The following is a 27,234-nucleotide window of genomic DNA, read 5'->3' on the forward strand; positions in this document are numbered from 1 at the left end:
GAGACATACTTAACAACAGTAAGTAAACATGATATTTCTTAAGGAAGTCTGAAAGGGATTCAATAATACAGAAGAAAATTCAAAAATAAAAACCTCTGTTTTCTGCCTCCATGACACTTTCTTCCTAGGGTAGTTGCAAAGAAAAGTTTTCTTCTGTTATATTTACGCATATTGGTGTGTGTGCATTATATACCACGAAATATAAGAAATACAGTAAATTAATACGATTCTTGAAAACAGGCAATTTTAAGGCTGAATATATACTATCACATCATCGAGCACTTCTACTCATAGGTATATATGTATATGTATATACATATTGAATGGAAATATGTACATAATTGAGTCAAAAGATATCTAAGAGAAGGAATATTCATAATTATTCAAAGCATAGGAAACGTGGAAAACAACGGAAACATCTATATTTATATTACGATGTTTTATGAAATATGTCAATGTTCTAGTGGATAGATAAATACAGTATGTAATAATCTACTTTGAATACTAATATAGTGATAAAGTGATCAAGCATATTTTACTTTGTTATTTGTTTTCTTTTGCTCTTTCACTTAATGTTTTATCAACTCCTTTTCAAATCAGTACACACTGATGGCTCTTTTTTTTAAAAAGTAACGGCAGGGGTGGTGGGCAACATGGCTCAGCTGGCCAAAGAGCTTGCCACCAAACTTGACCACCTGAGTTTGATCCCCCAAACCCACATGGTAGATTGTTGTTGTCCTCCCTCCGATCTCCATGATCACATAAAGATAAAAAATGTAATAACATTTTAAAAGATATATTTATTGATTTTATGTATGTGAGTACAGTGTAGCTGCCTTCAGACACACCTCAAGAGGAAATTGTATGCACTACAGATGGTTGTGGGCCACCATGTGGTTGCTGGGAGTTGAACTCAGGACCTCTGGAAGAGCAGTCAGTGTTCTTAACCTCTGAGCCCACCTCTCCAGCCCCCAATAACAATTTTAATTCAACTGAGAAAAGCCCTGGATGTGTTTTCTCCAGGTCACAGAGTCCACACAGGTGTTTGTGGGCAAACCATGCAGTCTCTGTAAGAAAATAACTCAGGAAAATGGGAATCCAAGACATCTTTGATTCAACTTTCTTGGCACTCTACCTACCTAGAGTGCAGTAGGCATGAGCACTCGTAGTCCCGCCCTTTGGAGATTTGGATGTAGAACGGAACTAGTATTCAGGCTGTACACCTCCATGGGTAGCTAGAGAGTAGACCCTCCAGTGCCTTCTCTCTGGCCTTTCCCTTCTGCAGGCTTGGCAGTTTTAGCTTCATTTTGACTGTGCGCCGTAATTATGGTTCCAACCCCCTCCCCCTCATAGCACGCCTTCTTTCATCCTCTTCTGAACGACCCCCACCCTCACCCCACCCCCACCCTTGTTCTCTGGCTTTCTTTGGTCAGAGAATGTTTAGGGAAGTGCCTAGACTGAGATCTCCTTTAGCTTTAGTGACTCAGTCTGTCAGCTGACACACTGGACGTGTGGCTCTCCTAAATTTCTAGGTCATGGGAAGGTGATTGCTGTGCCTGACCCTGAAGCAGAGGCCAGAGTGCGACCGGTTTGCGCAAGGGCTAGTGAATTTAGAATTCCAAAGAGTGCCTTTCAACATCGAGGACTCTTCATTTGAAGTCTTTAAACAGAGCGCGGAGGAGATCCGTAATTCTTCCATACACACCGAGGGAGTTGCAAAATCCTCAACAGCCCCCATTAGCAGGCCCCAGGGTGTCCGGAACTGGTGATGTGAATTTCTTGTTTTTTGGTTTTTTTTTTCTTTTTGTTTTTCTCCATCCCGAAGCTATTCTAAATTCAACTTCCTCTGCTGTTGTCGTCTTTCCACACCGAGAGAGCTTCCAGTACATTCTGAACTTCAGCGCTCACAAGTTGTTCCGGTGTTTCGCTTTCGCCTTGCACTCCGGAGGCTAGTGCGCATTACTCAGACTGCTGCAGGGCATCACAACAGACCGGGGGAGCTTTCCCTGCCAGCCTCGGGAAATTGTCTCCAGGGCCTGGCGCTGCGGTAAAGATTTTCCCGGCTTCAAAGCAGGAAGACCCGAAAGGATCTGGTGTGCCTCGGGGGGTCCTCTCACTGAGCCCGAAGCTCCTACCTCCCGGAGTTCCGAACTTGTCCCCTGAATTTAGAGAAAGACCTCCCTCCACTACACCCTGCAGCGACTGCTTGCCACCTTCTCACTGGCAGCCCCAGAGAAGAGGGGAGTAAGAGAGATGTTGTGGCTGTGGTTAGGGCTCAGCGGGCAGAAGCTATTGCTTTGGGGCGCAGCGAGCGCGGTCTCCGTGGCCGGCGCCACTGTCTTGCTCAACATCCTGCAGATGTTGGTAAGCTATGCACGAAAGTGGCAGCAGATGCGGCCAATCCCGTCGGTGGCTCGCGCTTACCCCTTGGTGGGACATGCGCTGTTTATGAAGCCCAACAACACAGGTATGTGTTTGTACAAGGAAATCTCTATTCGGACCCCAAGGCTGCCAGGGTCCTTGTCAGTCTAAGAAGCCTATTTAATAGACTGCTCCCCTTCCCTCCCAATTGTGTCTTGCCACAGTTGAGGTCCTCAGACCCACCTTTTGCATTGGCTACTACGAGAAAGAAGAAATCTTTCATCCGCATAGGGAATAGATTCCTAATTCTCCCAATTCCAGTTTCCACTCTGGTGCCAAATTGCTTTGTGTGTCTCCGACCCTTTAACGAACATAGCAAACATACATGTGTGTATATAACAGATTGCAGTATTTCCAAGTAAAACGTGATCAATATATTTAAAATCCTTTTGCCCTTTGTATTTTGATTACTTTGAGGAAGTCTTTCAAGGCCGCTTCAGCAGACTCTACTGGTACCTTGAGGTAAATTTGCTTGAGGTAAATTTATATGTCCACTTTCAAGAACCTTACTTGAACTTCAGAGTTTTTGTTGTTGTTTTTGTTGTTTCTGTTTTTTTTTTGTATTTTTTAAAAACTTGAACTAACTTTTAAAAGATGCTTTTTGCAAAAATGTTTGTTCTATTGCCGTAAACAAATATCTTAAGTCAAAAAGGCCTTAAAAGTGGAATCTGTGGTTCTCTGTCAGGGATGCTGTACCCAGTCTTAACACTTACTCTTCATGGCTGTGTCCGCTGGGACACCCAGAACCGAGGAGATCCTTCCAGATGGCACATTTTAAAAGAACCTGCCCTTTCTTCAGATTAACTATCGATAGTTGTTTTACAGGCCGACTGTCAATTTTAAATCTTCTTAAGATCCCTTATTATCGCTTCTGTGACCCCAGACCAAAACTGTCACAACTACTTAACTTGAATAACATGGGACATCATGGGAAAGTTAAGCAAACTGTCGTCACCTAACAATCCTCATGAAGAAGTAACCCACAACACATTTACGTATATTAAAACCGTGTGGTAAAACGCACGCTGCTTGGTTGGCTAATCCTCAAGAGAAAGCTACCTTCCACCTCCACTCTGACACTCGAGAGTGTATCCTAACCATTCCACTGTGAAAATCACAAAAGAGGAAATCTAAAACCCAAAATGCCCATCGGTGAATAAAAGGGAGATTTCTGTAGGAAGCCAGAGTCTCGGGAAACATTCAGTGTCTCTGGCTCTATACACGGAGTCCCATCACGTTAAGTAAAATGAACCACCTCAAGACCTGGTAAGGCATTGTTTGAAGTGTGTCTGTGAAGAGCTTTTCAAGGAGGTCAGTGAATCTGAGCGGCCCAGATAGGAAAGCCTCATCTCTAACACGAGCAGAATCCTAGCCCCCTGAGCACAGAAGAAACAGTGCAGAAAGCAAACTGGTGTCTCTCTGATACTTTCTTCAGCTACCTTGGTCATCAGAAGTCCGGGCTTGCCAGCCTTCAGATGTCACTGCTTAGGCAAGCTCATAGCTTTTTCTGCTTCTTTTCCCCCCAGTTTTCTATGCAAGTATTTCATTTTCCATGGCTGCTGCTTCTTCTGACACTGTAGACTCAAAGACTGAAGGGTTCTAATCCAGCTTGGGCATTATCTTTGCACATTGGTCTCAGCACCAATACATTATCCCTAGGTTGACTTTTTGAGGAATCATTGTGTGGTGTGTGTGTGTGTGTTCGTGCATGTATATGTGTGAATGTGCGTGTGTGTATGTATGTGTGCTGTGCGTGAATGTGTGTGTCAGTGTGTGTATGTATGTGTGAGTTTGTGTGTATGTATGTATGTATATGTGTGTATATATGTATGTGTGTGAGTGCATATGGATGTGTATGAATATGAGTGAGTATGTATGTGTGAGTTTGTATGTGTATGTATGTGTGTTTTTATGTGTGTGTGAATGTGTATGTGAGTGTATGTGTGCACCCGTGTGTAAGAATATTGACGCATCCTCGAGGAATGAAGAGATCTGCACCCACCGAAGACAACTTTGAGGCCTTAGTTCTTTGGGCATCTGCACTTCCTCATTGTGGGAATTCCACGTCAACATCACATTTCCGTTGTCTGCCGTTGCCATGACACTTGAGATGCTAACAATGATTCAGGGCGGTTAACACAGTTCCAAAGATAGTGCTATGTGCTTATATATTTTAGGTTTGGAACCTTTTCTTTCTGAACACCGTTGATCTGCTCATGATGCTTATCGATATGTCTGGGTGTTTTGATTGTAAAACCATGTGTTATTATTGCTTTATTTTAGCTCACAAAGTGGCCTCTGAAGCATACTAGTTATTTTTATTTTGTTTTGTTTTATTTTCTCTCTACAGTCTTTCGAGCAAATCATTTTCCATAATTTGAAGGAAATGTCTTTCCTTCATTTTCACAAACTATTTTTCTGTAATTTTATTTTCAGGATGTTAGTCATGCAGGGTTTTAGGTTTTAGATATTTTGATCTTTTCTGATTTTCCTCATTATAAATGCTTGGGATCAAAATTCTATTTGGGGTAGTCTTGACCTTAGAACCCCTCCAACTTTACCCTTGGAAGGTCTCCTATTTTGTAGAAGTCTTTAGTGACTAAGACCAGTTGAAAGGAACTTTGAGCTGATGGGATTCCTTAAAGCCGCTCTCCTTGGAGTAAGCCTGAGGGAGGAGAGCTCCTTGGAGTAAGTCTGAGGGAGGAGAGCGGCCCCTCACAAAGGGACAACTTATTCCATCGTCAACAAGCACTGGATTCGAGGATGAGAAGCGTTGCTCAACTTTCAGTTATGAAACTGCCTTACTTGGAAAGTGGCTAAGAACTCTCTGCGCTAAGGGTTTTATTGTTGCTCTTACTCATTTTGTTTAGAGAAATAACATTTGCAGTTGTTTGAGGATTAAAATGTAATCTGAGCCAAATTCCCAGATCTTTGTCTAAGGTGAGCTTGTCTTTTAATTGCCAACCACGCATTTCCTGAGGCCCTTTGTACTCCACATTGAGCTCAGCAGAGTTGGGCCTATCAGAACCCGCTAAGGTACAACCTCTGATCTCAGTGACACTGTCCCTTATACAAGAGGCTGTGCCTTTTATTCTGCGGCTAATGTCCAGAGTCAGGCCTTGGTGACCTCACTGTCAGTGTTGCACGTGGACTTCCGTTGCCCTCTAAACACCTACGCTTTCCAGTCTTCTTTGTTAAATAACCAACTTCCCTATTAGGGCCCAGCGTTTGGATCTGATTCCTTTCAACCACAGATTCAAAAGCTTCTAACTCCCCATCATCTCAGACCAAGGCAGGCATAGTGCTAATGTAAACCAGAAGACTTTGCAACTAATGATTTGGGATAGCCTACAAGTTAAAGATATTTCAATACGTACATACATACATATGCATGTACATGTGTGTATCTCTGTGAGTGCATGACACATCTGTGCAGGTGCCAGTGGAGGTCAGAAAAGGATGTTTGATCCCTTGTAGTTGGATTTAAGGTGCTCTGCTGTGAGTGGTAGGAATTGAACTTGGGTCTTCAGGAAAAGCAGTCCCCACGGAGCCATTTCTCCAGCTTGAATTTTTAAAAGTTTAAAATAATGTGTGTGTGTGTGTGATGCATGCTATGCCACAGTGCATATGTAGGTCAAAGGGCATCTGCCTAGAGCCAACTCTTTCCTTCTATGCTGTGATTCCAGGGATCAAACTCAGGTTCTTATGCACAGCAGCGGACATTACTGGCTGAACCATCTTTCCAGCTCCTTCTCTGCCATTTCAACAGTACTTTCCTCTAAGAGACATTTGGGGTCTCTTTTTCAAGTGATACAGTGGTTCAGTTGTCAAGTTCTGAGTCTTGGGCCAAAGTCAGCTTTTACCATTTTAACAGATCCACGGTATTGGGCATTGATTTATTAAAAATGTACATTCTACCATATCAAATCCTAACAATTACCTAATAATAACTTACGTCATTGTTACATTTATCTGAAGGACAGATATTATGTTTAAATGACCTTACAGCTACAGGAATATTGCACGACTCCTGCGAGCTCACATTCCCTCTCCAGCTTCCTCTAACAGTGATATGAAATATGGCTTGGGTATTTGTTGAAAGGAGATAGTGAACATTTGTACAATTCAATGAACAAATTCTCGCCCTGATTGAATTTAAGACAAGAACATTTTCTTCCAGAATTTTTTCAGCAGATAATTCAGTACACAGAAGAATTCCGACACCTGCCCATCATTAAACTCTGGATTGGACCAGTGCCCCTGGTGGCACTTTATAAGGCAGAGAATGTGGAGGTGAGTACATAGGATTACACAGGTAGAGAGTTCCCTGTGTAGACTGTGAGACAAGCGTTTCACCAGAACACAGGAACAAATGCGTCTTCGAATTTCATTACACTCTATTGAAACAGCATTTCATTTATGAGGCATCGTGCAGGCCACTGGGTGATTTATTGTGGCAATTAGGTTGCAATCCTGGGAGAATAACTCCCCATGGCTATGTGTATCTCTTATTAGGTCTCAGTGTATTTGCTCTGCTTTTGAAAGAAATTTCAGTGGGAGATTGTTGTTGTTATTTTGGGTTTTAGTATTTTGTACTGGAGATTTAATGTAAGGCCATTGCAGGTCATGAGAATGTTCTTCCATTGAGCTCTATTTATATCTTCTAATTTTGAGACACTGAGTTGCCCAAGGTGGTCTTGACCTCATCTGGTAGCTCCAGGCAACCCTTAAATTTGCCTGTACCTCTCCTGCCTCAACCTCCTGAATAGCTAGCTAGTACAATGACCCTGCACCAAGCCTTGTGTACCAGGCACAGTTCTGAGAGTTCACAATTCGTGACTAATAAAATAGGGGTGTTTTTGTCATGGTGTTCGGGGCTTCATATAACATCAATGATATATTTATTAATATACTGAGGATATGGAGCATGAGGGAAAGAAACGAAGCTTTGGTGTTGTTTGTCCAAGAGTGAGCCTGGAGTCTTCTGGGGTTTTCTGACCTGATGTTTAGAACAGAGGTTTTCTTGATTATTTAGTTCTTTTGCTTGTGATGAAACACCATGACCAAGGCCACTTATAAATGAAAGAGTTTAATTTGGGGCTCCAGGGTTCTAGAGGGTTAGAGTCCATAGCATCATGGCAGGGGGGAGAGGGCAGCAGGCAGTGGGAAGTGGGCATTGGGCATTGGGCATTGGCATTGGCAGTGGGCAGCGGGCAGCAGGAGTAGAAGCTGAGCGCTCACATCGAAATCCATAAGAATCAGGCAGAGAGCTAATTGGGAATGGTATGAGCTTCTGAAACCTCAAAGCTGACCTTCCATGACACACTTCATTCAACAGGGCCACACCCCCTAATTCTTCTCAAATAGTTCCACCAATAGGAGACCAAATATTTAAATGAATGAGCCTATGAGGCCATTCTCCTTCAAACCATCACCAAGGCTACGTATGGTATTGAGAAGGGATGAGGAACCTTCGTCTTAATCAGTCTTTTATAGAACTCTCATAAAGTGAAAAAATGTATTTCTAGTCCTTTTAGCTCAGAATAGCACATAAGCCACAATCAAATATTATCATGGCCTACCCGCATGCTTCTTTCAGCACTGTGGTGTGTGTGTGTGTGTGTGTGTGTGTGTGTGTGTGTGTGTGTGTGTGTGCCTTGCTATCAAAGCTTTGCTGCTTTCAGGGAATGTCTTAAGTCTAGTTGTCACATCTTAGGCACACGTACATTGTTCTGAGTCAGAGGCATGAGGGAATTATGAAGAAAAATTAGGGAATACGATACATTCAAACTGTGCATTCAGATGAGCTTATAGGAGTTAATTACATTGGGAGTCCAAAGTATAGGAAGATTGATTGCATGTTTTCCTAAAGGTCAGTTGATACTAAGCAGGTTGAATGCAGCCTTTAAGCAGGACGAGAACATAGCATAAATGATCTCCTGTCACATTATGAGCTTGTTACAGATGGGATGAAAGTTTGGTTTGTAAGGGCAAGCTACAGGCAGCATTCTCAGAAAAATTATCCCTATAATCCTAAGCCCTTTTTTTTTTATTAATTAAGGGGCATGGCAATCAAGGAAGCCATTGATGTTTGGTTGGTAATGGTGGAATATGTTGGATGACTGGTATGAATTAGCATTTCTATGGTTTTAGTGATTCTTGGAGAAGGTATAATGCCTTTTAAATTCCGGAGAGGGTCCCCCTTCTGTTGTGGCCTTCTGGTGCTAGCCTATGGTGTGGCTTTTCTCAGTCATGTTGGGGCTCATAGAAGGTCTGGAGCCTTAGGCCCAATTAATGAATGGAATGGGATGTAGCTCCTTGATGACCTCTTGAGGGAGCTTACATAAAACCATGTAGGGTTTTGTTGTTTTTGTTGTTGTTGTTGTTGTTGTTTTTGTTGTTGTTGTTTTGTTTGTTTTTTAAACTTTTTGATTCTTAATAATATTTTCCCACACGTGTTAGGGAGGGAAGTTGAGAAATAAAGAAATTCTTTGTTCCCTAGTTTTCATTTATATATTTGAGTTTTGAGTAACAAATGGTCTCATTTAATTATGGCTTGTCCTTGACAGTTTTATGGAATGCCATGACAGACATAAATATCCAAAGTTGGCAAAATGAGATAAAAGCTTTTCATGCACCAGTAGGGTGTTAATTGTTTTAGTTTTTCTGGGGACCCTCTTTATAGAGACAGCCGGTAATGGGTATCTGGAGATAGTTCTAGCAGATTCATGAGTTTGTGTAGTAACAAAGATAAAGGCTAAAAAAAAAGTGTCAAACACAAACACATTTAAAAGAACCAAAGAAACGTACCCAAGTATTTACCAGAGACCATTCGGATAAAGACCTCGGGAGTTAACTCCTTCGGGGCCGCTGGGACTCAGTGACTGACACTTGGTCAGGACTGGGTGACTTGCTGCAACTGGATCTGTGATGTCTGAAGTTATTTTTGTAAAGCTTCAGCTTCTTGGTGAAACAAGGAATGGAAAGCAGCGGCCTGTTCAAGAAAAGACACAAATAGGTGTCGTCATGATGGTTTTCCTCTGTGATGGGCCGGTTCCTCCTGTATGGATTGAATAAGAATATATTGGATTTGTCTAGAGGGATGTTTCAGATGGTGATGACAAGAAGGGGTCTTGAAATAAACGTGGAGTGGCTTGAGCCACACAGGGAGAAATGGTTAATAGACTGAAAGGTTGATCTTGGAGAAGTCAGGAAGCCAAATGGGCAGCCCGAGGTTTTGCTGTTTGGGTGGTAGTTCCTGTAGGGTTTATGGGGGAGAGCCACAGTTCCGCATCATGGTGCTATGCAATGGCCCCCTTTGTCCGACTGCTTGGCTCCATCTGATAAAATGGTTATTGCTCATATAGAAACAGGATGTGCATTTATGGGAGAAAGGTCCCTATGGGAAGTGGTGCGATTGCATATGTAGTCTTTATGGGAAAGAAGCAAAGCAAAATTTGTCCCCCAAACCCTGTAAATGTTCTTTCCTTTTCTTCTGAGGTCTATAAGACAAAAATAAAAGTGAACGTGTCTTGAGACTTGGGAGAATGGATTGTTTTGGTTCAGCTCCGTTGAGTAAAGGTTACTCTTTGTCGGTTTGAGGCAAAAGTTTTTTGTTTAGGGAAGAAATAGCCATTCTAAAATGACTGAAGGGGGAGGGTTAATCACCCAATGGCTGATGTAAGTGAAAGCGGAGTGGTTAGAGAAAAATAAATAGAGACATAACTCTCATCATCAACAGTAAAGTGGTTTGTTGTCCGAAGGTTTGGGCTAACAGCTGTAGCCATTATATGATAGGTGAAGTTGTCATCTGAGGTGAGTTTAAAACAGTTTCCTCACTAAAGTTTTCTCACTAAAGGGTGTGATGGAGCGGCATTGGGAGTTTCCAAGGAAGGTCAAAGTTAATTGATACTGCCTAAAATCTGTTGAAGTTATCTTTTTTGGGGGGTGAACAGACAGTTGTAAATGATGAGGTTTAAAGAAAGAATTAGTAACAGTATATCCGAGTTAGCTGAATTTTGCCTGGGTAAGCTGTAACTGCTTTATCATGAAGCTTGTAAACCTTTTAAAATAATTAGATTTGTGTCTTTAGCAGAGGAGGCTAATACTGCATCCTCCATACAATGAAATGTATGTAGGTCTTAGGACATTTGTGTTAAGTAGGTGTATGCCTTATTTTCTCACCATTGGCAGAGGTAAGGGGATTGATCAGAGTGAAGCAGAACTTTGAGTGTTAGATAATTGAGAGTGGGCATTGAAAAGGCATTTTTCCCCTATATCATCAATGTATAAACGAATATAAAACCTTTAAATCAGTAACAACATGGCTGCTTTGAGGGACCACAGCAGGGGAGGGAGTTTTTGGGAGTCGGCAACCACAGGGCTACTGGCAGAACTTGATTAATATCTGCGATGTCATCTTAAGCACTTGTGGGGTTAGACTGGTTTCTTTATTAATCAAGGTACTGGTGAGTTGTTGAGCCACAGTTGCTAAGTCTCCATTTTAAAGGTTATCTTTTTGTAAACAGACTGCTAAAAGCTTTTAAATTTGTAAACATCATGTCCACCCTTTATATCCAAGGCAGTAGCCTGACTGTTTTCAAGTAAAGGCAAATCTTTAGCTCTGGACTAGCAGGACAAGGTAGGGTCAAAGGGATGGAGAATTGGGACCAGGAAGTGTATGTGCTTCAATAAGAGGTGGGATTCTGCTTTTTTTTGTAAGTTCCCCCTGTTTTTTCGATAAGGCTGTGTAGCAAGTCTAATTTGGTTCCAAAGAGTGAAATGTTTTTCTCCATATTTCTGAATCAAGGGTCCCATGGTCGGGATACCAGGACAATACTTTTGACCAGTACTTAAAAGCTCATAAATCAGCTTAAGGATGACTTAGCTCCACTTCCCATGAGTAGAGCCATTAGGTGCTGTGTGTAAGTGCAAACTCAGGAAACAAAGCATTCCCCATCCTGACAGCAAAAGCTGAAGACAGTCAGGGGATTCACTTTTCATTTTCCTCAGCTCCATTTGGTCCCCTGGCTTGGCTGACAACTTATTTATGTTCAAAACCCTTGAGTAGATTTCTTTGAGGCCTAAAGATGAAATGAACCACAGAGAAAAATAAAGGTTGATAAAGCATTGATCTGAAAAGCAGACAATGCCCTAAATCTGATCCTCTAATAACTATAGTCGTTTTGACATGTAAATCTCTCATTTAAAAAATAAATCTCTTTTTAAGGTGATTTTGACCAGTTCGAAGCAAATTGATAAATCCTTTATGTACAAGTTCCTACAGCCATGGCTGGGACTAGGACTTCTTACAAGGTGAGTGAATGAAAAGAAAAGGACATGACTGCTCCTAAGTGTGGTGGGGGAGAAAGTTTATTGTAGCGAAAAGGGAGAACGTAGGGAGAGGCAGAGACATCTGGGAGAGTCCAGAGTCCAGAGTTCACATACCCCTGAGCTGTGTGAGGAGAGGGGGACCAGATGTTGGAACCATGAGGGCAAAGGTAGACCCTGGGCTGGAGATGGAGGGCTGCTGGGAGATCCCGGTGGCCAGGTGTTAAATAGGTACCTTAGGGTTTGACACTTAACAGTAAGAGAGTATCCGATTGTTTGATAGACAGCCTCCAAGTGTCTTGTAACCTCTACCCATGGTAATAGGCAGTCCCTACCCAGGCATGCTTACAACCAGAAGTTACACGTTAATAAGTGTGGAAAGCACTCAAAGAGTGAAGAGGTCTGCAGAAATGTGAACACACACGGTGGAGGGAAGGCTTTCAAAGCTAGCAGCGAAGCCAGGCAGCCCCAGATCGGTATGTAAGTCAGCCTTGACCTGGCACCTGGAAATCAGCTTCTTTTCCCAAGGGAGGGCTCAGCCAGGAAAAGACATTTAGTATAAACTATTCTGCAGGATTCCAGCCCCAGAAATTAAGGTTGAGTCATGGAGCATGTGGGGTCCTGAAAGATAAAGCTTAGGGGAGGGACTGGTTTTCAGAAATACCTCTTAGAAATGGGCAAAGTTGCCTCAACATTTTCTATTTTATGAAAGTAATTTTAGCTGTTAACATCATAGGACAGAGTCCAAATACCTACACCGAGGGCATACGTGAGAATGTGACACACGTCTGTCTTTCTTGTTCGAGCGAGATCATTGAGATGCTGTGAATTGTATTGACTGGTCTGGGTTCGTGGCTGCCATGCCATGGCTTTTATTTTATTTTATATTTTATTTTATTTTATTCCTCTTTGATTGATTCTGATGTGCTGTGCTTGCAGTACTGGGAGCAAATGGCGTGCCAGGAGGAAGATGTTAACACCCAGTTTCCATTTTACAATTCTGGAGGATTTCTTAGATGTCATGAATGAGCAAGCAAATATATTGGTTAACAAGCTTGAAAAACATGTCAATCAAGAGGCCTTTAACTGCTTTTTCCCCATCACTCTTTGTGCTCTGGATATAATCTGTGGTAAGTCTGATCAGTTTATGCCATGAGAATTAAATGGCTTAAATAGAAAACAACATTCCACGGGTAGGACAACGAAGGGACTGATTGGAAAGAACCGGCATCCTTCAGGGCGGTGTTACTGATATGAGCCTCCCAAAGAAGCAGCAGCCATTTCTAGGGGGTTGACCAGAGCAGTCACCTTGACTCCTTGTCTGAAAGGTCAAAGGGGAAGGGATGACAGGAAATGGAAGTAGGAGACACAGAAGGGGAAAGAAGAAAAAACGGAAGAGAACAACAGGATTCAGAGTTTCTCAGTGTCCCCTGTCACCCAGCAAACACAAGCTGACTGTATAGTTAGTAAAGGGCTGCTTCTCACCTGTGTTTTGCAGAAACGGCTATGGGGAAGAACATTGGAGCTCAAAGTAATGGTGATTCTGAGTATGTCCGTACAGTGTATAGGTAAGTGTGTGTTGCGGGGAAGGTCTTCGGCTTTTCCTTAAAATTGTTACTGATCTGGGCTTGAAAACCATGGCTAATCACATCTGTCTGTGTGGTGTTTTCATCGTGTTTGAAGTGAATTTTAAAACAAAAAACTCAGTTCATAACATAAGCATCAACTTTATTAACAGGGACTTCATTGGAAATATAAGTTAAGGTATGTCTGAGCGCTACAGAAATTTAAAATCTCCAGTGATATCTTAATATCAAATGACCAAAGAAAGATATAAAAGCATTAAGAGCACAACAAATATTTCCATATATAACTTATTTGTAAGAAGAACACTCTAGAACAGTGGTTCTCAACCTGCAGGTTATGACTGATGCCTTTGGGGGTTGAACAATGCTTTCACAGGGGTCACCTAAGACCATTGGAAAACACAGATATTTATATTAGCATTCATAACACTAGAAAAATTACAGTTATGAAGTAGCAACAAAATAATCTTATGGTTGGGGTCACCACAACATGAAGAACTACATTAAGGGTCACAGCACTAGGAAGGTTGAGAACCCCTGCTCTGGAAGATCTATATCAGAGGGCTGACAGAGGTTACCATTGTTCCGTGTCTATTTTTCTTTTCTACTGGGAAATTTTTGATTCTGTTTATTTTCTTCCACATCTTCTACATTGAGTGGGTGCTGATTTTGCAATTGAGGCAGCCCTTTTTGTTTTTTAACTTTAAAAGTGGTTGGAATTATTGTTAAGAGATGGAAATAGGATTTGATTTATACTATGTTAATTCATTCCTCAACTAATCTCATCCGAACAACTACTTATTGAACAGCTACGCAATTACCAGGTAGCTCTAAACTGACACAGACAACAGAATAGCATAGGAGATTAAACCAAGAAATATATATTTAGGGACTGCAACATTTGTTGACAAAGAGACGATCAAGATGTTACCAGATTATAAAGCATGGATATGTTCTAGAAAATAGTGCCCAGGAAAGGCCCTTGTAAAGAGCTGTTAAGGAGGGCACATTTCATCTAAAACTTTGGTCCAGTTGTGCTGATGTTCCTGGGAAGTTGTAAACTCACACTGTAGAAACAAAAGCACTGACCTGAAGCCATCTGCATGTTTCATAGCAGATTTATTTTTTATTTCTCTGATACATCTATTATTTGTTTCAGTGTCACCGTATGTATATTAGTCTCTTATTTCACCATTTGGCATTAAACGTGGGTCTCCATTAGCACTGAAGACTAATCAACAACATTTCATTTATTAACGTTGCCAAGGCCAGACAGCAAAGATCAGGAGATAATGTCCTGATATAAAAGGTGATGTTATCCCGTTTATAGGATGAGCGATATGATATACAGAAGAATGAAGATGCCCTGGTTTTGGTTTGACCTTTGGTACCTTATGTTTAAAGAAGGAAGGGACCACAAAAAGGGACTAAAGAGTCTACATACTTTTACCAACAATGTAAGTCGTGTGTGTGTGGGAGGTGGGTGCATGAATAGAGACAAAGCATAGAATCCAGTGGAATTAAACAATTTCACGATGATATGCAGCTATTACCGAATGTTAGAATATTCTTTGTTAGAATATTTTTTTTTCTGGTTAGTAACAAACCCGAATGTAGACTATAGAGTAGAATGTTTGTTCTACAAAATTTAAATCGAATAGAAATGCAAAACAATGATCAGTATTACATTTAATTACATATCCGAATAGCATTAATGAAGTATTTGCTGAGTGTCGAGTGCTGTACCCAGTGTTGGGAACAGAGAAACGAGTTAAACAAGCATGTTCCCTACCGTCTTGGAGAGTAGTCTAGGAGAGTAGGTCATCTATAACATCAATTAAAGAACATCTAAGGACTTTGAACGCTAATTAGCCAACAGGGTTCTGATGAGAAAGGAAAGGGACGGAGAAGCATGCACGAGTTTCTTGGGAAATGTTTTGGGAAGGCAGGTAGCGCTCAGACGAAAGAACGTGTGACTCAGCACAGGGCAGAATTCAGTGAAGATTAATTTGATTGCACTATTTTCTTTTCCAAATTGAAAAATAAGCAGGAGATAAGGGTTTTGTTTTAAGCATAGGAGATTCATTTTTGGATTGAAGACATGCTTATCAAAGAGCAAAGTTTAATTGAAACCATACATCAAAATGCAATTTAAATGTGTTGAAATGTGTTTAAATATCTCCTTTCTTTCTTGTAATTATTGCTTGGAGTCTATTAGGATTTCTTCTTTGGGATAAGGAAAAGCCACCAATGGATCAAGTGGTTAAGTGAGTGGCTGTTAAGTGAATGAGATAATATTGAGTGGCCCACAGTGTAAGTGTCAGGTAACAGGAGGAGAAGCAGGTCACATTGTATAATTATATTTCCTCCCTAAAGGTCATGCATCAACATCAGTGACAATACGTAATGAATTCTAGACTGCATAGAAGATACCATTTATTTTGCAAATATTGAAAACTACATTGAGACAGAAACACTTAAAAAACCCACAAAGAATCAGAAAGAAAACATAGTATTTTGCTCCCAAATTTCTGAGAATCTACTCCCTTAAGCCTCTTCATCCGAAAACTCAGTTACCCAACAGGAAAAAGAAAATATATGTAAGCACAGCAGGTGTATGGACTATTTTTGTTGTTAATTCAGATGTATGTAGTGAGCATTCTAGAACATTTGTACGTGTTCTTGATCTGGGGAGAAAATCAATACGCAAAGGCTGACTCCACTAAGTGGATGGTAGCTTTGTGTTTGTGGGGTAACATATTATAATAAATGAAGTGTGTGTGTGGGGCTGTGACCAAAAGTCAGGAGCTTTCAGAGTATTAAGGACAAGAGCAGACACGAGCAGAGAAGACTTCTTGTGTGGCTATCACCTGAGACCTGAAAGTGGCGAGGGATCCAGTCACATAAGCTCTCAAGGGCAGAGCATACCAGGCTCACTGAAGAGCAAGCCCGTGGGGTGACTTGGCACCAGCTGTTGGCTCATGAGCTTGCTATCACCTTTCTCCATAACTTGACGTAACCATCCTAGAATCAGTGCAGACTGTAGCTGGGTCCTCCCTCCCGTTTGCACTGTTCCTCGTTACTTCCCTCACATCCCTAGGGATGTTAGTAGACAGCGACTCTATTCCCCTGTTAGAAAGGCTGCAAAAATAGTACTTGAAAACTCCAAGTTTGTCCTGTCATTACATTTGTAGTTAATAGTTTCATCACATGACATCCTCAGTGTTAACCAGAGGCTTTGGTGCTGGTTCACAAGAGCCTAACTTGTCACTGAAATAAAGAACTGAGAAAGTCTGGGGGGGGGTGGAGGGAGGGAGAGTTAAAGAAGACAGCATGTTTTCATAGGAAAATGTACCATTATGCCTCCCCCAAAGTGCAAGTTTTGATTCAATGTCATTGAAATCCCACAGGTCATTGCTGAACGGGTTAATGCAAGGAAGGCAGAGCAAGACTGCATAGGTGCTGGGAGGGGTCCTCTCCCCTCGAAAACTAAGCGCAAGGCCTTTCTTGACTTGCTTTTGAGTGTGACTGATGAGGAAGGAAACAAATTAAGCCATGAAGACATCCGAGAGGAAGTTGACACCTTCATGTTTGAGGTAACTTTTGTTGTCAGGTAATTTTCCTGGTTGTATTTCACAACTCAGGATGTGCCATGGTGGCAACACCTGCTTGCCGGACACAAGGACTGGGTTCCATTCCCAGCACCACAGCAACAAGCAAGCAAATGGGGAGATGGCTTAGCAATTAAGAGCACTGGCTGGACCTGGGTTCAAGTCCCAGTACCCACTGGCAGCTCGCACCTGTCCGTAACTCTACTTCCAGGAAATATGGTATACACATAAAAATAAATCTTACAAAAAAAAATCCTCCACAGAAATGGGACCATCAAGATGGCCCAGGGAGTGAAGTGTTTACAGCCAAGCTTGACCACTGGAGTTGGTTCTTGTGAACAACATAGAAGAAGGAAAACTAATTCTTTCAAGTCATTCTTTGACTTCCATTCATGTGCCATCACACACACACACACACACACACACACACACACACGTGTGCACATGAACATGCGTGCAGTCTAGTGTATGCACATATATAAATAAATGTAATTAAAAATCTCTCCAATTTCAATGTCCCTTTGAATTACTGGCATAAATTTAAAAAAAATTAATCAGTATAACTGGAAAATTTTAATATAATCATCCAAAATTATAAAACTTAGGAACAGGATAATGATAGACACATAATTTTTTATAAAGGGAATTTAAGGATCTCCAGACTTTTTCTAAGATACAAAGTCTCACGTTGTCCTCAGTTCCCTCTCTGGCCTTATGTTCTTTCTTAACCTCACCAAATAGGGCCATTACACTCCTGAAAATAGGGCCATTATCCTCATGTCTGGCCTTTGGCTACTGTGATGAGATTTAGACAGAATCTTACCAGGTTGTGATTCTAATGGGATTTTTTTTTTAGCATTTTAATATTTCTTAAAAACACTTCTTGAAAATACTGAAACTATTGTAAGAATATTACAGAGAGTGGAGCTTTCTACACGTGGATTGAGAAAGTAAGGTTTCAGAAAGTCCTATGATGCAGCAACAGCTTGGAAGTGGAGGTTGTGAAAATGGGCAGGGCTTCCAGAGGGTCCTTGAGTGCTGCGTCTTGCATTGCATTGGCTGCTCTGCCTCCTGCCGTCCAGATGCAGGGTCCACGCTCTCCTGATTTCATTTAAAATTCTTATTTCATTTTTAACTGGTAAATAACTATCGTTTAGGGTTCTGGAGTCCAGTGTGATACTTTGATACATGTACACATTAGAGAATGTTCACATCATGTTGATTAATGTGTCCATCTACCCAATTCTGGAGTAAGAACATTCAAAGGATTCAGGTCCCTTTATAGATGGTCATTAGCTACCACATGATTGCTGGGAATTAAGCCCAGAACCTTTGGAAGAGCAGCCAGTGCTCTCAACTGCTAAGCCATCTTTCCGGCCCCACACTTTACTCTTTAGGAGTATTTAATGCCTTGTATTTAATTGTAGCCACAAACATGTGGCTCGATCATGAGGATTGATTGCTTACATCTGAGATTTGTGTTTTTTAAGTATTTCTCCTTACTGTTTTCCCCACTACTACCTATCCTCTGGCAAATGTCTTTCTACTGGGAATGCCTATGAGTTAGACTATTTTTAGTTTCTACATGTTGGTGAGATCATGTATTATCTTTCTGCCCTGGCTTATTTTACTTTCCATAATACTCCCTAAGGTTCATCCATACTATCACAAATAATAGGATATCCTAGTTTTAAGAATATATATGATTTTATTATACATAGACTACAATTTTAAAATCCGGTCACCTGTTTATAAACATCCCTGTTATTCATATTCAGTAGAGTTCTTAACAAGATCCCAATGACTTATTTTGGAGATTAGGAAAAACAAGCCTAAATTATGAAACCATAAAAGTCCCTGAAAAGTTAAAACAGTCTTGGGAAGAAAGAATAAAGAAGTCATCTGGTTACTTTAAAACACTTTAAAGCTATAGTAAAGAAAACAGCATGTTTATGGCATAAAAACTTATATAGAGACAAATGGGATAGACTAGAGATCCAAAAAGTAATTCTGCACTTATAATCAGTCAATGTTTGACAGAGATGCTGAGAATACACAGTGGGAAGAATCTACATTAGATGGAGTCTGGAAGATTAGACAGCCACACGCAGAAGGGTAGAAACTGACCCCCATTCCACCCCTTAAACAAGAATTAACTCAAAATGGATTAAAGATGTAGCTGTAAGGCATGGCATTGTGAAACTAATAAGGAAAAATATGAGGACAGCTCCCCAATGGCTGGTCCAGGAACTAATTTCTTGAAGATGACCCCTAAAACCATAAGCAACAAAAGCAACAATATGCAAATGGATCGGGTCATCCATTTCTCTCTAGGGAAGGGTTCTACCCCATAAGAGAGCACAGCTGTATGAAGGATCTGAAGACCTTCATTCTTATTCTGGATCTGTGCCAATGAACTAAATAAAACACTTCTGGCCATTCCAGCTCTAACTGGTTTCTCTGTGTTGTAAACAGAGATCTAGATGAGTCAATGGTTTAAAATTTTGCCTTTGGGCCAGGGCCAGGGAATCTCAGTGGTAGACGACTTGCCTAGTGTGTGTGAGACTATGGGTTCAATCTCCAGCAAAACAACTGCTGGCTGATCACCTTTATCAGATAGGAAGCTGAGAGGACGAAACCCAATTTGGGAGAGGCTCATCATAGAGATTTTCTTTCTCCAGCAAAGCTCCACATCCTAAATGCCCTATGCTCCCTAACAGTACCACCATCACAGGACCAAGTGCTCAAATACCTGAGCCTCTGGGGGATGCTTCTCATTCAAACCACCGCCATTCAGCACCTTTGTCCAACAGGCTCATGACTATCTTGTGAGGCAAAATGCATCTATTCCAACTTAAAAATCCCACCGTCTTCAGCAGTCTTACTGTTCAAAGGTCTGGAGTCTCTGCTATGACTCATGCTAGTCTCTTAACTGTGACTCGTGTGAAATCAAAACACTAATTACATATTTCCAGTATACAATAGCATAGAAAATACACTCTTTTCCAAAATGGAGGAATGTGGGCATAGTCACGAACCACAGGACCAAAGCAAGACCAAACAACAGCAGGCCAAATACCAAACCTTGTGCTTCATGCCTGCTGGGTGGAGTTTTAACTTCAAATTACTTAGATGGACTTCTGTTCTGGAACCACAATCAAAACAAACTCCCCTTTCCAGTTCCTTTGGATCATGGTATTTTATCATAGCAACAAAAGGTAACTCATATATAACTTTCTAAAATGACATCTTAAAGAGAAAATAGATATCTTAATTAGCCAAAAGGCAGAGAAGTGTTAAGTATGGGTTCTGGGGCCAAATCACAGTTCCAATCCACTGGAAGTGTGGCCTCCAGCACTTCCCCTAGCTTTTCTGGACCACTGGGCTTTAGTATTTGTTTTTCCTCTCAGTCATAGGGATTGAACCTGGGCATTGAACTGAAGCCCTGGGCATAATAGATGAGTGCTTTCCACTGGGCTATAGCCTCAGCTGTCTTAGTCAGTGTTCTGTGCTCAGAAGAGACACTGTGACCATAACAACTCATGTAAATGAGAGCATTCAACTGGGGTTAGCTACAGTTTCAGAGCTTTAGTGCATTGTCATCAAGGCAGGAAAAATCACTGCACACAGGTAGACATGGTACTAGAGAAGTAGTTGAAAGTTCTAGATTCAGATCTGAGGCCGCAAGAAGAGAGACACTTGGCCTGGCTTGGGCTTGTAAAACTCCAAAGCCCACTCCCAATGACGCACTTCCTCCAACAAGGCCATATTTCTTTCAAGTAGTGTCACACCCCGTGACCAAACATTGAAATATATGAGCCTATGAGGGTCATTCTTATTCAACCAACCACATTCTCTATTCTTATTTTATTAGCATGGGCTTCATGGAATAGCTATGAAGATTAGATCATTAAAAGTACATGGCAATCATAGAAGTCACGTAAGAGACATGCAGCAAATACATTATTAGCATTTCACACCATCTCTACTTTGCCCATGTTCTTACACAGCAACACATACATATGTACCCATATACACAATACATATGTACACATGTGTGTGTGCAAGCCTACACATCTGGTTCCTACCAACAACCATGCTTTCCCTCTTGTAAAAACAGCCAGGCTGCAGCTTCAGCATGTTTTGAAGTCTTGACAGTGTTCTTTGTTGTACTGAGTAGAAGTCTACCACGTTCAATTATAATACTGTGTATCCTCCATGCTCTGGATGCGAGCTGTTACCTCCAGGGGTCCATGCCTCAGATTCTGGCCATTAATTGAAATAATTCAGCCATTGTGGTGCTCGCTTCTGTAAAGTCTTCGGCATGTTTTACTTCATCCATAGGTAGTTCAGGAGCCATCTTCTCCCACATACTTGAGTGGGGGTTATTATTTATATTCAAGAGAAGCCATTGAGTTATTAGGAGTGCTTCTTTACATGAATTAGCACACAGTCAAGCACTAGCTCTTGGATCTTGGCTGTACTCCAGAGTTGCTTTGTAAAGGGTTGCAGTTGTATGGAAATAGCCCAGTGAGATGAGAGGAGAAAGAGGTGAAGGCCTGAAATATGGAATAGGTGGAGCGTCAGGCTGTCCTGGTGGCGACTTGACACCTTACCACAGGCCTACCAGAGTCTCACAGCAGAATGGTGCAGGCTCTGCTGCTTGTCAGGCCCAGTGTTCATTTCCTGATTTTACTTCCTGGGGAAGTTATTTACATTTTTTAAGTCTCTAAAATACAAATACTAGTAACGAGTATTTCCGGAGTTACGGAGATTAGTTTCTACAAAATACTTAGCATTTTGCCTGATACTAGCCAAGTGTGAAATTGGCTCTTAGCCAATGTCCTCAGTGGGAAAACATGCTCAGAAACCCACAAATAATCCTTGGTGGTCTGCACTGGCAGAGGAGGCCTGCTAGAACTCAAGGCAGAACCCTGAAGCAGAAACCACAGAGGAATGCCTCTTGCTGATTTGTTCCCACTGATGTTCAGCCTTCTTTCTTGTTTAGCCCCAGCCCCGCTTGGCTAGGGATGGTACAGCACACAATGGGCTAGGGCCCTCCCACATCAATTATTAATCAAGGAGAAGCCCCCACATGTGTGTGCAGGCCAATCTGATGGAGGCAGTTCCTCAATCCAGTCTCTCTCTCTTCCTGGGTGTGGAGATTTGACAATAAAAACTAACCACTACAGCAATCCTCCTGCCTCGGCCACCTCCCAAGTGTTGGGATTATGAAAGTGTGCCACTTCTGCCCAGCTAAGAAACTGTTGAATTTCTCTCTCACTGAGATGAGCCGCTGCACTGAGTGATTTAAGTGTGTCAGTCACACTGCAGCTGTGAGAAGCAGATTGAGTTCAATTTCCTCCTCATATGTACCCCAGCAGGACTGCACCAATCAATCAATCAATCAATCAATCAATCAATTAATACATTCCAGATTTTATTTTCCTCCTGGTCCACCCTCAGACTTTTCCACATCTCATACCTCCTCCTCCTTCCCCCTGTCTCCACGAGGATGTCCCCACCCCACCTTCTTTTCCTCAGGCTCTTCTCCATTTCTATCCCTGCAGTTCTTTCAGACAGGCACAATTATGGGTCAGAGTTTTGACTGTGGGATAGCAACTCCATCCCTCACTTGATGCACTGTCCTTCTGTTGGAGGTGGGCTCTACACGTTTCTTCTCCCCACTCTAGGTCATTTCATCTAAACGTCTCCTTTTTATATTTACAGGGTCACGATACAACTGCTGCTGCCATAAACTGGTCCTTATACCTCCTGGGCTCTAATCCAGAAGTCCAGAGGAAAGTGGACAAGGAGCTGGATGATGTGTTTGGTATGTTGGGCCCCTTGGTTAGCTCTGTTGGGAACTCTGAGTCCACAGAAGCAATGGTCATTCTTTTTTTTTTCTTCTTTCTTTTTTTTTTCCGGAGCTGGGGACTGAAACCAGGGCCTTGCGCTTGCTAGGTAAGCGCTCTACCACTGAGCTAAATCCCCAACCCAGCAATGGTCATTCTTGATCCCTAGGGATGCCATTGTCATAAACAGAAAGGCCATGGTGTAGGACTCCTGCCTGTACCTGTCTCCTTGACAAGGCCTAGTGAATTCCGTAGCAGGCATCTGACAAATGTCCTGACAGGTGGCTATCCCGGAGTAGAAGCTAAGGAAGCACAGATCAGTGAGACTGGTCACAATGGTCCTGATGCTGAATAGGTGAAACAAGTACCTTCAGCTTAGTGTCTTGTGCTGTACCTCGAGCAATGCCAAGAAGATGCTGTGTGGGAAGGCAGGGCTAGTTATGAGGGTAAAGGGAGGGTCCCTTTATGTGACTGCATCTGACACAGTGAGTGATCCAGCAGGGGGATTTGTTTCTACTATACAATAAGCACTATCATCTCTAAAGTATTTTCAGCACCAGGAAGGAAACCTGTACTACTAATCAATCATTCATCTTTTTTCCCCTTACCTCTAACCCCCCACTGGCAGTCACCATTTTATTTTCCTGTCTCAGTAAATGGAATCATAAGTGATCTCTGCCTTTGTAATATGACAATGTAATTATTAATGTATTAAAACTGGAGATGGTCTTGGCTTATCTGGTTTCTCTGACTTAGCACAGTGCTTCATTTTATTTGGTTATCTTTGGTATTAGAAATTTTGCTTTGCTCGTGGACATTTGACATTCTGCATTGTGGTCTGGCATTGCCCTGATGTCTACCTCACTGTGTGTGTGTGTGTGTGTGCGCGTTGTTTCATTTTATACATTTACTGTAACCAGGAAGATCCCATCGCCCTGTCACCTTGGAAGACCTGAAGAAACTTAAATATCTGGATTGTGTCATTAAGGAGACCCTCCGTGTTTTCCCATCTGTCCCTTTATTTGCCCGGAGTCTTAGCGAAGACTGTGAAGTGGGTGAGTAGTCTTAATGGTGGCATAGGGGAGAGGCAGGAGTTATATTTCTGATGTCTGTCTGGCCCCAGTGTCCTGACACACTGCTTACTTCGACAGCGGGTTACAAAATCTCAAAAGGAACGGAAGCAGTCATCATTCCCTATGCACTACATCGAGACCCTAGATACTTCCCAGACCCTGAGGAATTCCAGCCAGAGCGGTTCTTTCCTGAAAACTCCCAAGGACGCCACCCCTATGCCTATGTGCCATTCTCTGCTGGACCTAGAAACTGCATTGGTTTGTATCCGTGCAAGTGGGTTTCACCTTTCAGGCCCATATGATAGATTTCTCACATGACTCTCTGAAGCACTGTGTGACATTACTCATAGGCAATAGACTTTGAAAAGGGTTCTGTTCTCTTCTATACACGACAATTCTAGGATGTCACTGTTAGGGGCTGGGGAGGCAGCTCAGTTGATACTGTGCAAGTGTGAGGACTCAAGTCTGTCCCTAGATGGCATGTAAAGCTGGGTATTGTGTGCCTATGAAATCCTAGTGATGGGGAGGCAGAAACAGTTGATCTCTGTGAGACAGAATACGGAGTAGATGGCTCGGAAGGATAGAAACTAAACCTCTCACCGTTGAGCAGGCTGCAGGGCCAGTGTGTCTTGGGAGGTTTCTCTCATTGGCTTTACACATGGCAGCCTTCCTTTTGTATATCTTCACGTGGTCCTTCCTCTGTGTGTGCCTACGTGTTAAATGTCATTGTCTTGGTTCCTACAGAGACCCACCTTAATGACCTCATTTAACTCATTTAAACTTAATTAACCATGCAACATTATTATTATTACTTTTTAACTTTAAGGTCCTATCTCTAATTATATTCATAGTATAAAGTATTGGAAGTGGCCTGGCGTGGTGGCTTATACTTAAGGAGTCAGAAGTAGTGAAAACTCTCTGTGAGTGCAAGGCCAGCCAGGGCTACATAGTGAGACTCTTTGTCAAGTAATCAAATGAAAGATAGAGTGAGAGGTGTCGTCCCTGGGTGTCCTCTGATACCCATCTAATACTGCATTTGATCCGGGACCTCTCAGAGAGGATGCAAAAGCCTGTGTATAAACTGGTATAATTTGCATGTGAATGCATAGTTATATCCTCAAGGATACATAAGTCATCTCCAGATTCCCACCATACTAATGACAATAAATATGCTATGTAAAATAATTGTTCTGTATTGCTTAGGGCATGAATGATGAGGCAAAAAGGCTATATTAAGTAAAGATGTAATTTAAAAGTATTTTAATGCATGGTCAGTTGAATCCACAGATATAGAGTCTATAAAGAGTCCCCAGTGCTGTGAAAGTCGAGATTGTCTGGCTGTCACAGATAATCCAACTATTGTGGGAGCAAACAGAGCACTCAAACTCCTCAGTTTCAGCAGTCTTCTTGGGGAGTTTGTTCTGTGGATCACATAGATGTGAAGAGACTGGGGGACTGCCCGGCAGCTTCTGTATCTCATGTTCAGCTGCATCTACAATTCAAGTGATGCTATTTACGTTTACTTCAAGGTCAAAAGTTTGCGGTCATGGAGGAAAAGACCATTCTTGCCTGTATCCTGAGGGAGTTTTGGATAGAATCCAACCAGAAGAGAGAAGAACTCGGCCTGGCTGGAGATTTGATTCTTAGGCCAAATAATGGCATCTGGATCAAGCTGAAGAGGAGGCATGAAGATGACCCCTAACGCCGTCCTCAAGCTGAGACCCTGTCATGACGAAGGTCATTCCATAAGAAAGATGGCATCTGCAAATTTTAGTTTATGAGCTGAAAACTCGGAATCCTCAGACCCAGTGTTTCTTCTTTCTTGTCCCCACCGATCTTGAGACCCAGTCTATCACTGAGAGTTTTTGTATGTTTGTTAGCAGCACAGATGACAATGTCACACCTGTTCTCTGTCTCGAGGGCACTGTTAGCAAGCTGAAGTAGCACTGACATAAACGTGCAGGAAAAATGATAACAGAGCGGTCACCAGCCTGTTTAATCCCATTGGTTAGACGCAAAGGTCATCATTTTAATGAAATCTCAGAATTAAGAAAATAGCCTTGTTGACTTGGAAATCCATGTAGCATTTGAAAATGTTGGATAATTAAGCCCTTCAGGATACCAGGCTTAAGTTTTTATAATGTCATCAGTGTATCAGTCGTAACGTAATTGCCAGAGCCCTTCCAGCTCTTATAATGAAAAGCAAGTCCCTTGCATGCCTGCGTCAAGTTCCAGTCACCTTGTTGACTGTGAACTAGAATCTTCTTTCTGTTCTTGGTGGACACAAACACTTTATACATCTTATTATTTAGAAGAGATTCCTCTCCACAATGTCCTACCTCTCACAGAAGCTTAATTAGTGGCTTTTTTTAAATCAATAAACATTAGGCAGATCCATTTATTTTGGGTGTATTTTACAAGTATAAGTTTGGATGAGCTATTTGACAAACTTCAGCATTAACTCTCAACTCTACAGACATCTTTAACAAGGAAAGGCATTTATGGTGGCCCTCTGCATACAGGCAGTGTCCTATTGCATATCAAATGGCGGAGATGCATTGACAGATTTGAGGACATAATTAGTGGCTTTTGAAGTTCAAGTGACAACAGAAACTTTCTGCTTATGTGCCATTTAATTAAGAGTAGGGGTGTGGAATAAAGGGGACAGCAAATTTCTGCCCACGTTCTGTCATGGCTAGAAGTAGTTAAAATGTCTACACCAAGGCCTCTCCACTTCCTTTCTGAAATACTCTCTCCTACTACACACTTTGGCGTTATGGAACTCAGAACTGTGATTGGATGAATCAGGACTCAGGATTTCTGCCCTCGATGTGGGCATGTGTTTCTTGTAATTCCTCTACTTTTAGAAGAAAGAATCTTTTCTTCTATATTTAGTTACACTGTACTATCACACTTGGTTCAGCAGAAGACATTTAATTAACTCAGTCCCGTGGAACATCCCCATCAAGCTGGCAATTGAATTCCACTCCTTGCTTTTATTTGGTGATATAATGCTACTATTCTTCATGCAATGACTTTTAGAAACTTCCTTTTAATAAATAATTTTTAACAGGATCAGTAGCTTGTTTTGTTTTCAGTTTTCCATAGCTTAGCAAACAGAAGCAAGAAACAGAAAGGGTAGAATTTGTATCATGAATCAGCAGCAAAGGAAAACAGTATTTTAAAAAATAGTTATTTGGCAAGCACTAGAACATGGGTCATTCAGGGCAATGTTACCGAACAGGGCTGTTAGACTTTCCAGAGGGCCCCAGGACACAGGACTCGAGCCCTAAGCCAATGAGAAGAAATACCACCAAGGAGGGAGATAATCACTGGAAAAGAGTCCAGGAAATGACTA

The 27,234-nt window shown here is 41.8% G+C and overlaps 1 protein-coding gene across 1 annotated transcript; it reads left to right on the top strand.

Annotated features, from left to right (window-relative positions):
- Window positions 1-2,012: 2,012 nt before the first annotated feature.
- Window positions 2,013-26,951, top strand: Cyp4v3 (cytochrome P450, family 4, subfamily v, polypeptide 3). The gene is made up of 11 exons (NM_001135600.1): window positions 2,013-2,467; window positions 6,602-6,714; window positions 11,651-11,736; window positions 12,691-12,881; window positions 13,250-13,319; window positions 14,668-14,794; window positions 16,748-16,933; window positions 22,679-22,781; window positions 23,724-23,858; window positions 23,955-24,134; window positions 25,406-26,951. The coding sequence occupies exons 1-11, from the start codon at window positions 2,254-2,256 to the stop codon at window positions 25,576-25,578; spliced, it is 1,578 nt and encodes a 525-aa protein (NP_001129072.1). The 5' UTR covers window positions 2,013-2,253; the 3' UTR covers window positions 25,579-26,951.
- Window positions 26,952-27,234: the final 283 nt, after the last annotated feature.

Source organism: Rattus norvegicus, chromosome 16 (assembly GCF_036323735.1).
Source record: "Rattus norvegicus strain BN/NHsdMcwi chromosome 16, GRCr8, whole genome shotgun sequence".
Lineage (NCBI taxonomy): Eukaryota > Metazoa > Chordata > Mammalia > Rodentia > Muridae > Rattus > Rattus norvegicus.